This window comes from Apis laboriosa, unplaced genomic scaffold, assembly GCF_014066325.1.
Source record: "Apis laboriosa isolate Shangri-la unplaced genomic scaffold, ASM1406632v1 scaffold9_cov152, whole genome shotgun sequence".
Classification (NCBI taxonomy): domain Eukaryota; kingdom Metazoa; phylum Arthropoda; class Insecta; order Hymenoptera; family Apidae; genus Apis; species Apis laboriosa.
This window is the reverse complement of record NW_025224966.1, coordinates 989,291-1,000,348: the sequence shown is the minus strand read 5'-3', so window position 1 is coordinate 1,000,348 and position 11,058 is coordinate 989,291. Positions and strand designations below refer to the sequence as shown.

General features: G+C 42.8%; 2 protein-coding genes across 4 annotated transcripts in view; one reads left to right on the top strand and one right to left on the bottom strand.

Annotated features, from left to right (window-relative positions):
• Positions 1-2,282, top strand: part of LOC122720004 — a 16,733-nt gene extending 14,451 nt beyond the window's left edge. Inside the window, exons 3-4 of the mRNA XM_043946376.1 lie at positions 87-299; positions 373-2,282. Coding sequence (XP_043802311.1) covers positions 87-299; positions 373-711 — 552 coding nt within the window. The 3' untranslated portion in view covers positions 712-2,282. The remainder of the gene's footprint in view (positions 1-86; positions 300-372) is intronic.
• Positions 2,283-2,433: 151 nt separating this feature from the next.
• Positions 2,434-11,058, bottom strand: part of LOC122719979 — a 17,233-nt gene continuing 8,608 nt past the window's right edge. Inside the window, exons 3-5 of one of the 3 annotated variants that reach the window (XM_043946324.1) lie at positions 4,906-9,441; positions 3,369-3,873; positions 2,434-3,292 (exon numbers count right to left, since the gene is read on the bottom strand). In XM_043946324.1, coding sequence (XP_043802259.1) covers positions 6,887-9,441 — 2,555 coding nt within the window. In that variant the 3' untranslated portion in view covers positions 2,434-3,292; positions 3,369-3,873; positions 4,906-6,886. Of the gene's footprint in view, positions 3,874-4,905; positions 9,442-11,058 lie in introns of all 3 variants that reach the window. The other 2 variants (XM_043946325.1, XM_043946323.1) reach the window with 2 other exon arrangements.

Below are 11,058 nucleotides of genomic sequence, written 5' to 3'. Positions count from 1 at the left end.
TCTCTCTCTCTCTCTCTCTCTCTCTCTCTCTCTCTCTCTCACGTTCGTTGATGAAATTCTTCTTTTGTTTCCTTGGAACACAACAGGTGTTCGTTTGCGAGTCATTGGCCAACTTGTATCTGGGAAACGCATCGCAGACCGAAAGATGGGAGCTTCGATTTACCGGGATTCCAGTAGTGGTGTTGGATCTTGGAGAAACGCGATCAAGATCCAAGAGACGAATCCAAATCCTTTTGGCCGAGCGTGGCACTTGTTTTACGCTTTGGAGGGAGACGATCGACAATTTATCGTCGTACAAGGTAAATAAATAAATAAATGAATGAATGAATAGGGATTAAAAATTTGCAATTATTATTACAATCGCGTTTTCAGGTGTCGGGGCCGGCTTTTCACACGATGTGTCTCTCGTCGGATCACACGCGCCTGGCCGGCCTCAGTTTCGACAATCCAAAAGCCGCCAACGACCTTTGGCAGCATATAGAAAGACTCGTCTCCTGCCCCGAGAACATTAGCCTCTCGGTACCGGGGAAAAAGAAGAAGAAACCGGTACAGAAGAAAGTGGTTTTACCGGCCAAGAGTAACATCAGCCAGCCCTGTCAATTTCAACACGTGACGAGCGTGGACGCTGCCGACCGATCGCGATATTTCTCCCTCCAAACTCTGGTTCCGGCTTTGAACGAGCTCGAAAACTCATTGGAGGCGAATTTCTGAGATGACGAGAAGTTGGTCAAGAGCTCAGATTCGTAACTCTGACGGTGCTCTCGTCCATCATCTATCCATCATCGTATTGCGCGTTATGTTCTAGGGAAATTCATTGTAATACCTTCAGGGATAAGATTGTCCGTAAAAACGGAACTCATGCGCGCAGATTCTCTCGTCATTTCGTGCTTCCGAGCGAAATCAAACGATTTGCCAAATCCATTGTCGCGTTACATTTCGACGTAATACCGCTCGATGGGACGCCCTTCCTATTCTCTCGTCCCTTTCTTCTTTTGCTCGAGAGAGAAGTAATCGTAGTAGTTAAAAAAAAAAAAAAAGATTGTAAATCTTGTGGATCGAGAAAATGAAAAACTTCATTCATTCTATAATTTGTTTTATTGCTATAGTAATTATAGATAATGGCATAGACAAGGATATTTGTTCAGGGAAACGTATAACGGTACAAGATCATTATTTCCAAATTTCAATGTAATTAACATCGTCGTTCTGATGTTTGGAATCATTAGCTTCTTTCGATCGCTACAGACACTCGACACTTGTTAAAATTCATTGTTCAATCATCATCATTACCGACATACCGTTCGACGAATTATATGTATACAAAGATCAAGAAAAATTCGAATAATTTCGAAATGCGTTCGTATACGTATTAGCTTGGAGTAAATATACAGAAAATTAAAGATATTTTTCAAACTCTAATCGCCTCCGTGACTTTTAGGCTGCAAAATGCTTCGATTTTGTCACGCGTTTCGAACGTTCAAAAATTGAATGTCGTCGTGTTATGTACGCGAAATTTTGTCACGTTTCCAAAGTGAATTGTGTACCGCGTGAATTCTGTCCGAATAACGACTGCGATAAGACTGGTTCTACCATTTATTATCCTATAATTAGAGAAATGAGTTTAAACGTAGGCATTGTGACGATAATAAAAACGTAGAACGTTACTCTGTTATTCGACGTTGGTCGAATTTCTTCGATACGCATTTTTTCGACGCCATGCTTTAACCTCTTTACTGCTGGACAGCTTAAAGCTCGTTAACATTATCGAGTCGTAGAATGTGAAAGAATTATACGAAAAGAAAGAAAATAATAATGTGCAGTACTACTATGGAATGGCGGTCGAAACTTGATTATTAAATAATTGTGTTTTTCATTCCAAAGACGCGCGATCGCGTCGTGTTGTCATCATTGTGAAACGCGTAAGTAATATCATGTAAGAAATATCAAGAGGATAATCAAATTTCTCGCGTTCGAAGAGTTAGTTAGCGTTTTATGGATTTACGTAGCGATCGATGAGAGACAATTGTCAAACGTATATATTCGTTTGTTCGAGATCGTTTAAAGGTTCCCCCTCCCTTTTTGATCTCCCGACACTCGACTGTGCGTACGAAATAACTTCGATTACGATACATTGATTTCTTTGTCTCGACTGTGATATAAATATATTTGTATAGTTAAGTTTCACAATATGTATCCACATTGATTAATCATTTTGATATGTAAGTTTACGATCATCATTTCGCATGTAATAATTATGGTAATAAATAAGTAAGTTTACGTAACAGGTATTTCACGTTCGTATTCACGACGCGTTGATTACACGAAGAAATAATAGAATTCATTCGAGATACTCCATCAATATTATTTTTTAACGAAAGAAATAAAGGACAAGACCGGACCAATCACATTACGAAAATGAAACGACTAAGGAAAAACTTAAAGCGAAGCAATTATTTTTCTAATTTCTTCGAACAAATACTTTAGTGTTTAATTACAAGTGAATAAAAGATAGTAAGGAAAAAATGGCGTACCCGGAATCAAAGCGACACTTTCCTCGCGCAGTTCAAATCTATGGTTGACTTTCTCTTCTTTTGGTATTCAATGACTAATGGTAAACAACGGATGTTTTTCGAATCTGTCCACTTAACGTTCTTTTTGCGGATCGAACTTAATTGTAATCAACCTGTATCTTACGACACGCGACGAGATATGTAATACGAACTTGCTTCACCCGACCAGGATGTAATTCCTATTCCACTTTCACATTCTGAACACTTTTACTATTTGATAAGATATCGCGTGACGTGAAGTGGTTCGATCGATCATAACATCGTTCATAGCGTACAGGTGAACGATAATTGGAAGAACTTGTGTAAAGAGAAATTAACATTAAGTGCAAGGAATTGAGAGGAAAAAAATCGAAGAAAAATCAAGAGGATTCGAATATAGATGAGAGATGAGGAAAAATATATTCTATCTTTTATCTCATGATGGTTAGAAAAAAATGCATAGAATGAAATTTAATTACTGTTAATATATTTTCAATTTGTGATAAACTGCGAATGCATCGCGACAAACAATGCAATTTTCGCATTCCATGAAGCATTCCAATAAGGTTATTGAAAGTCGAGTGAGATGTGTCGCACAGAACTCGTTAGTTGTTCGGCTGTAAATAGCGGATAAAAGCAGCTAGTCGGTTGGTCTCTCATACGTATGGATGAGAGGAAGACAATCGGTATTCGTGCGACAGGAAGCCATCTATACGAGGAAACGGCGAGTCGTCAGTGTGTTTCTGGAACTCACGTATTTTACTATTTTGTTTCTTTCCACGAGTTTACCGGTCTGAGCCACTCGTCGCCACTACATACCTACATTTCCATTGTATCCACTTCGAAGTAAATAGATATTCGTTGAAAAATAGAATCGAAGGAAACTGTAATTCCGATAAAAAGAAATATATATATACGTAGTATGTAAAAAAGAAAGTTTCGAAAGAAAAGTTATGTAATATGGTATATATTCGTGTATATATATTTTTTCGAAAAAGATCTTATGTGACTCGTGGAAACTTTAGAAAATTTTTTTTTCCATTTAAATTTTTAGGATAATGTTCAATTTCCCAGCATCGCTGATTTCTCATTTTCCCTGTCTCTTTATTTTTTGATTTAGAATGAAATTAAACTTTTTTATAGTCTTCTTGATAATTCCGGACGCATCGATAGCCGGAAAGCTAGAGATATGCGTGGGTTCCAAGCAAGGCCAAAGAGGACTCGGAAGGGGCATAGAGAAGAGGCATAGAGAGAGGTACGGAGACACCGATATTGGGTTAGTTTTTACGGCTGGTTTCTAGTTTCCACAGTGGTGCAATGAGGCCTGGATTTCCCGTAGACGAGCACCACGTTCCAGATTACAGTCGCCGACACGGTGCCAGAGAAGAATGAAAAAAAAAAAGAAAGTCATCAATGAGTATCAACCTTGATCTATAATATGTACAGATTTTAATTTGAATCTTTCAGATTCGAAAGAATAATTTGTTTCACGAATAAAATCATTGGACGATGTAACCGATCAAAGAGACGAACGATTTCGTGTCACCAGTTATCCCTTAAACGCCGCCATTGGCGGAAACACGAAGAAAAACACGGAGGGAAGAGTGCGTAGGATAGAGCGGAGTACAACAGGATGCGAGCGACGCGTTCGATCGGCCACAAATGGGCGGACAAGTTTTTCCGCGATTCTCCTAGAAATAAATATAACGCTCTCCCGATTTATCTTAGCTCGCATCGTTTCTCGCGAATGGGTTAACGCGTGCGTGATTGAAAAGTTTCTTCCGATCCACTCTTTCTAGTCAATCCCTTTGTAAAAGTAATTGCACGACGAATCGTCGATTCCGAGTGATTGGCGAAGGTGAAAAATGGCCGCGTACGTAGATAGGTTAAATTGGCTATAATTTTTCTCGATTCGTCCCGATGAATCCGTAGCATCGATATTTGATCGCTAACGGTAAGATGACGCGAGCTCTCATCCCTCCTTTCATTTAACTTTCATTAAGATTGACGGGTATTGACCTTTGTCGAGACCTCGTGTCGTCTCTTCGTCTAACGCGTCGATGTTATGTTTTCGTGTCGGATATTTTTCTCACGTTCCGCATCCTTCCTTCCCGATCTTTAAATAAATATTCACGCTGTGAAGAATCGTCGGTTATCTTTATAATTGCACAATCTCGTTTTTAACTCGAGTCACAAAACGACCTACATTTCACATTTGTCGTTCGTTTTCGATAATTTCGTGTATACATTGAAAAATTGTTGGATCGTTGAATTATTGAGAAAGATTAGATTGTTACACATTTTGATTACGATTTTAAAGAGAATGAAAAAATTTCGACACGAAATAGACACTTACCGGTAGAGTCGGCTCTCTTCTATGTATCGGTATATTTCATCGATTTTTTTCTCGACATGTACGTACATCTATACGCAAAAGCAGAAATCTCTCAACGAGAGATTTATGTTATCGACATACTAAATTAATTTTAAATTGATATTCTTTATGAATCCTCGATTCTTTCTAACCTCTTTCTTCTTGTCATTCCTCAATTTTGACTATTTCGCTCTTGTGATTGCAACGATTCACGATTTGGATTGAAACTTTCTCGTTTGAAAAACGTAATATCTTATCCGAAATGTTCGATCAGATTATCGGTTTTATTATATACCATATAAAATTGTATCTCTTTTTTCGTTTTTCATTAACTTATTCATTGAAGAGTTCCAAAGAATCAAAAACGAATCGAAATCGAGGATTAAGGCTCATTAATGCCAATAAATCGTAACCAAATACCATTTCGGCAGCTTTGAATTTCAAACGAATATTCCCGAAGACCTTTATTTGCTATAAATTATCCAATGGGCGTGTAATCGATTACCTTTCCTCCTCGATCCAATTCAATGCTATTGTTGTTCGATAAAAAAATTATCGATGCATCGATTACGTGACATATTTTCGGATTACGGATCGATTTTGCAAAGTTCGATCAAGTCACAATTCTATGGAATCTAAGCTTTATACGAGACACATGGTAACCGATAATGCGATAATTTATTGATAAACGGAAAATCAACAAAACGTGTGACCGTCAGGTACAATTCATCATACGTAACAAAGTACACACTTATACATAGAGTACGTACGAAAATGATGTTTTGAATCTGTCTCATCATCATTTGTAATCTCGAGTACACGAGCGATCGCGATACCACGCACAAATAGTCCTTTTTTCACTATATAACGTCTGAATAAGTGATGTATCTCGTGCAAATACAACGCGAAATGTGCAACTCGAATAACAGGCGGCGACACAATCGCCGTTATTACAATCGCAACCAATTTCAAGCGAATAAAAATGAAACGAACGAAATACAATTATTGGATATCGATAACAAACACGATGATCGATAGACGTAAAATTAGCGTTAATAATACAAAGTTGCAATGACAACATCTATATAAATTTGATTCTTACATTACTGTTTTACGTTTTCGTAGAATTATCATTTTACTTATTAAGTTATCGATCGCGCAGAATCGAGAGCATACAAATGTTGAACAATATAACGATATGATAAATACGTTGATCGCGTTAATTATTATATGTATATTACGATAAATACTTCTCACGAGCAACATTGTTCCTTTTATGCACATGTATGCTCAAACTACAATCGACTCGTTCGAGTAACAAGCAGCACCAATTGAAACACTTTTCTAACCTCTATCTAATGATCGATTGTGTGCAATAATATTCTATCAAAAGTCATTTACATAATCGTGTACATCTTTGAAACAGGTTCGTTGAGCAATTTGTCACGACACGTGACAATGTTATATTTCACATACGTGTATATATATATATATATATGCATGCGTGTATTAATTTATACGCATTCATTCTGCACGCGCGCTCATGGTCTACGTATACTGGCACATTAGAAATTGGCGCGCGTTCTCGTATCGAAGACGAGACCGTGGCTAAGATCGATAGCTCGCGGATCTGCCACGGTGAGCCTCTGCGATAACGAACGTAATATTACATGAGTAAAATAATTAAACAACGCATGAAAAATTGTGAGGAAATTCGATCGAGTGAAATTCTACGCGAATTAAATAAATACATATTATCAAGTAAGCTACGATCGAACCAACTTTCCTCGCATCCTTGTTCTCATCTTATATTTTGATTAGCTACCGCAAATTCGTTTGTTTGACCAAGACGTGTCGTTCATTTCACGGCTGTTTCTCCTACGCGTAGAACGTGGAACGTCGGATTCCTGTGGGACTTGGAAGTAACGTCTGAAAGAAAAATCTTTCTCCACCGGGAACAGTTTTAATTGCCGTTTATCTCGATCGTTGTCACCGAGTTTACCCGATGCTCGTCCTCCGTCGTGGAGGAAGAAGGTGGCACGGTGAAGCTAGCTAAACCACTCTCGACCAGGCTCATAAGATCATTCTGACGCGCTCGCGCGAGTTTCTCGCTACGCGCTTTTTCCTCCGCTTTCTTCTTCTCGATCACAGCCTGGTTCGCGCGATTGTTGTTCCTCGTGTTCTCTTGGACGAATTGTTCGAATTTCGACAATTGCCTCTCGGTCGCGCTTCCCTCGAAGATCTCGTTTCCCTCCACAGGTATACCGTGTTTGCTCACCGTGGGCTTGTAAGTCTTCACCTTCGAATGACCTTGGATGATGAGATACATCGGGCCACGAATAGGTTTGGCCGGTTGTTTGTAATGGGAGAAAATTGGATCCGTGGTCAAGCTCGGCATGGTAGTGATTCGCGGTGTGGTCGATGCGTTTTTTAGGTTCTCTTCCTCCTCTTTTTCGTCCTCCTCTTCCCTCTTTCCCTCCGTGCCCATTTTTACCGGGGCACGGTCTATCATTTCCGAGTGTCGAGTGTGCCCGTCGAAAAGAGGCACGGGCGAGTTCTCGGCCGAGGACGAGACGGTAGGCAAGAATGAAGGTGCGGTAGGCGTGGTGAAGATGGACGCGGTGCTGGTGTCCGGAATGCGGGATCGGTGTCGATCGAAATAGTGCTCCTCGCTTTGACCGATCGAGTGCGCGGTCAAAGTAGGGAGTGGCTGCGAGTCGGGCGACATAGCGGGGAAATTGTGCAACTGCGGCGACCGATGCGCCCCCGACTGATGGTCCACGTGATCGATGGTCGATCTCATAGGCGGTGGCGCGTGCATATGCGTCATCGGTGGGAACATGGGCATCGAGGCTGGAGCGCGGAAACCGACGGTTGGACGCATACCGCCGACAACGTGCATCGTTCCATGGTTGGGCCTGGTCTGTGGATGCATCATGGAGGAGAGGGGAGCTTGCGGTGGTCCGAATCCGAGCAAAGAAGAATCGACGGGGCGCCGGGACGAAAATGGAGGAGCCATCGTCGAGTGGAAATGCATCCCGTGCTGTTGAACACCCGACATCATCTTGTTCGGGGATAAAAGGGATTGAGAATTCTCCGAGACGATCGAGGATCCTCTGATCGCCGAATTTCGAATCGGTTGAAACTCGACCCTCGACGTTTCCGTCTCCGTCATCGTCGTCGAATTTTCCGGAAGACTAGAGGTCGCTATTGTCTCCACCGCTGTGATCGCTGGCGTCACCGAGCTCGAAGATGTCGCGTAAGTCACTTTTTTCTCCGAGTAATTGGCCGGCATCACCACCGCCACCGGCCCTTTTTTCGCCTCGTGGGTCGCCTCTGTTTCGGTGAGGCCGTGAGGCGAATTAGCGACGACGATGTGCATCTTCTCGGGCGATGTGATCGACTCGTCCTCCGCGTTTTCGTTTCCATCGTTGACCGAGTCGGTCGTCGTGGTAGTCGTCATCGAGATCGTGACAGGGGACGCTGTATCCACACCTTTTTGACCGACCACTACCTCTTCGTTCTCGTTGCTATCCCCGTCGACTATTATGTTCGCGTTTTGTTCCACGACCACCTCGTGATTCGAGGATGCAGCCGCTTGGTGGTCGATCGATTCGTATTGATCGCGGCCCGAATAATCCGTGGCCTGGCGGACACCGTTCGACGTGGTCGATGTCGATAAGGGGCCGCCACCTGGTGAGGGGGGCCATCCGCCGGAAAGAGTTTGGGTCGACTGATATATCAAATTGGACTTTTCCAGGGAGACGGATGGTGTCGTCGCGGTTTCGTGCTTCGGTCTGGTGGATTGCGGTGACGAAGGCCCGTACACGCTCTTGATCGTCTCCACCTGCGTGGAGATCGGACTTTTGCTCGGAGGGAATTTCAATTGCGAGGTTTGCAATTTTTGATTGTACGTCTTTGAGGGCGCTAGAGGCGCGTAGAACTGCGCATCCTGAAGCACCGGCCCTTCCTCCGTTTGAGTGTTGAATTGCTGAGTGGGCTCGACGAAGCTCACGATCTTGTCTTTCTGCGTCAACGGTGGGGGAAGCATCATCGTGTAAGGTTTCGTTTTTTGATTGTAGAACGGGCTCGGGTAGTAGCTGGACGGTATCGATTGAATCCTGTTTTGATTCCTGTAGTCGAGGGGCCCGTTCCTAAAGTTGCTCGTCCGCACCAGTTTTGGCGGTTCCGCCCCCGTGCTCCCGGTGAAGTCGTTCCTGTACGAGGAAACGGAATCCTGGTGACTCGATCTCGTGAATTTCGGCCCGTCCACGAATTTCAAGAATTGCTCCGGTATCTTCGGGCTGGTCTTCTTCGCGGTTACACCGAGGACGAGAATATCCCGTTTAGTGGACGGCTCGGTCGTGTGAGAATCCAGCCAATATTGAACCCTGTCCAGCACGGGGGGGACGTAATCGAAGGTAGGATTGTTCTTCAGGGGATCGCCGCGTCCAAGCGGCGTCCACTCGTCGTAATCCATTCTGAGCGAAAACACGCGCGGTTTGCTCTCATTCTGGCCTGGAAAAGAAAAAAAAAATCGACTCGTTCATTGGCTCGAGGTGACAAATCAAACTTTTAAGAGCGTTTCAAAATTATATACACCAAATTAATCGATCGATTCGCGCTTTTTATTTCGTCACGCTTACTTCGTCACGGAACAAAAAATGGAGACTTTACGCTGGACAAGATAGGATAAGAGCTATTTCTCTGGGAAGAGAAAAATCCGAATACCCGATCGCGACGGGTAAAATTTCTCTCATCCGTTTCTGCTTGTAACGCAAGTTGATGCGTTTCATATGCGCTCTCGCTACGAGCATTAACCGTCCATACGGCACGTCCTACTACGGAAACCCGGTGTGGAAATAGAAACGAACAACGAAGATATAAGAGACTAAGGTATAACGCGCAAGGAGAAAACTCTCGAGCTCTCGAGGAGCATCTCGTTCGGATAAAACGTAATAGGAACGTGACGTGTGAAAAGATGAGAAAAGGAAAGAAAATGTCGCGATCCGCCTTTCCTCCCTCCTCTTCTCCGTTATTACAACCAGATAAAAATGTGTTCCGTTGAACGAGCCTTCGTATCATTTCGTCATCCATGACTGTCACCACGTGTTACCACGCGCATGTTGTAGCCTGCAGGCGTCCCTTTTTGAAGTGGCACGGTATCCAAAATACGGGATGCCAATACCAATCTCTTTCCAAATTTCCACGTGAGAAATCGTTAGGGGAAGCGCGGGCAAAAGTCGGCACGGGTGTAGCAGTACAGGTGTAACAGTATAGGATGTATACACGCACGAGAGCAAGCGAATGTGTGTACTGTCCGTTTTCATGAGGGCACGCTGCTCCATCCGTTGACAACTGAGCAAAGATTCATTAAGGCTAAGTGCTTGCAGTCCCTGCCGCCGTCGTCGAGACAAGAGGAACGAATTTCTTTCGTGTCCCAGATTTTTTTTTTTTTCTCTCTCGAACTTCGAATCGGTCCTATTAAAAATATGAATTAATAGCATAATATACATCCTTATATATATATATATATTATTTTGTTGAATCTCTTCGTGCTTCTTGTTCGTTCTCGCCGATACGCAAATTATCGATGTGGTTACGTAGTTATATATATATACGTGCACGTCTGTTTTGTATCGCCACGTGTATAGTGAGCTCGATGGAGTCGATTTGACCATTCGGTATCAAACGATTGATTTCTCTAATTCTCTCTTTCTGCTCATTGATAAAAAAAGGATTATTCCCACAAAGTACAAAGTAATCGTCGAACAAAGAGGTATACTGTGTCGTCTAACAGGCGAGTGTACAAGCGTTTTCCTATGTTGCATGTGTATCGATACACGTGAGTGTTCTTTTAGCACCGAGCTGAGTGACCTACTGACCCGGCGCACACGCTTAGGCACACGCAGACGTGTACGTAAAATTTCTCGGCGGCGGCAATACGTTTTTTCACTAAATTCAACGTATCTATGGGTTATTGAAACGTTTGCTCGGTGGCGGCGGAATGCCACGGTGACGGTCCACGGACGTAGTAGTAGTCGAAAAATTACGATTATGTGCTCGATCGTCGTGACATTGCTCGCTCGGGACACACCACCTCTCTCTCTCTCTCTCTCTCTCTCTCTCTCTCTC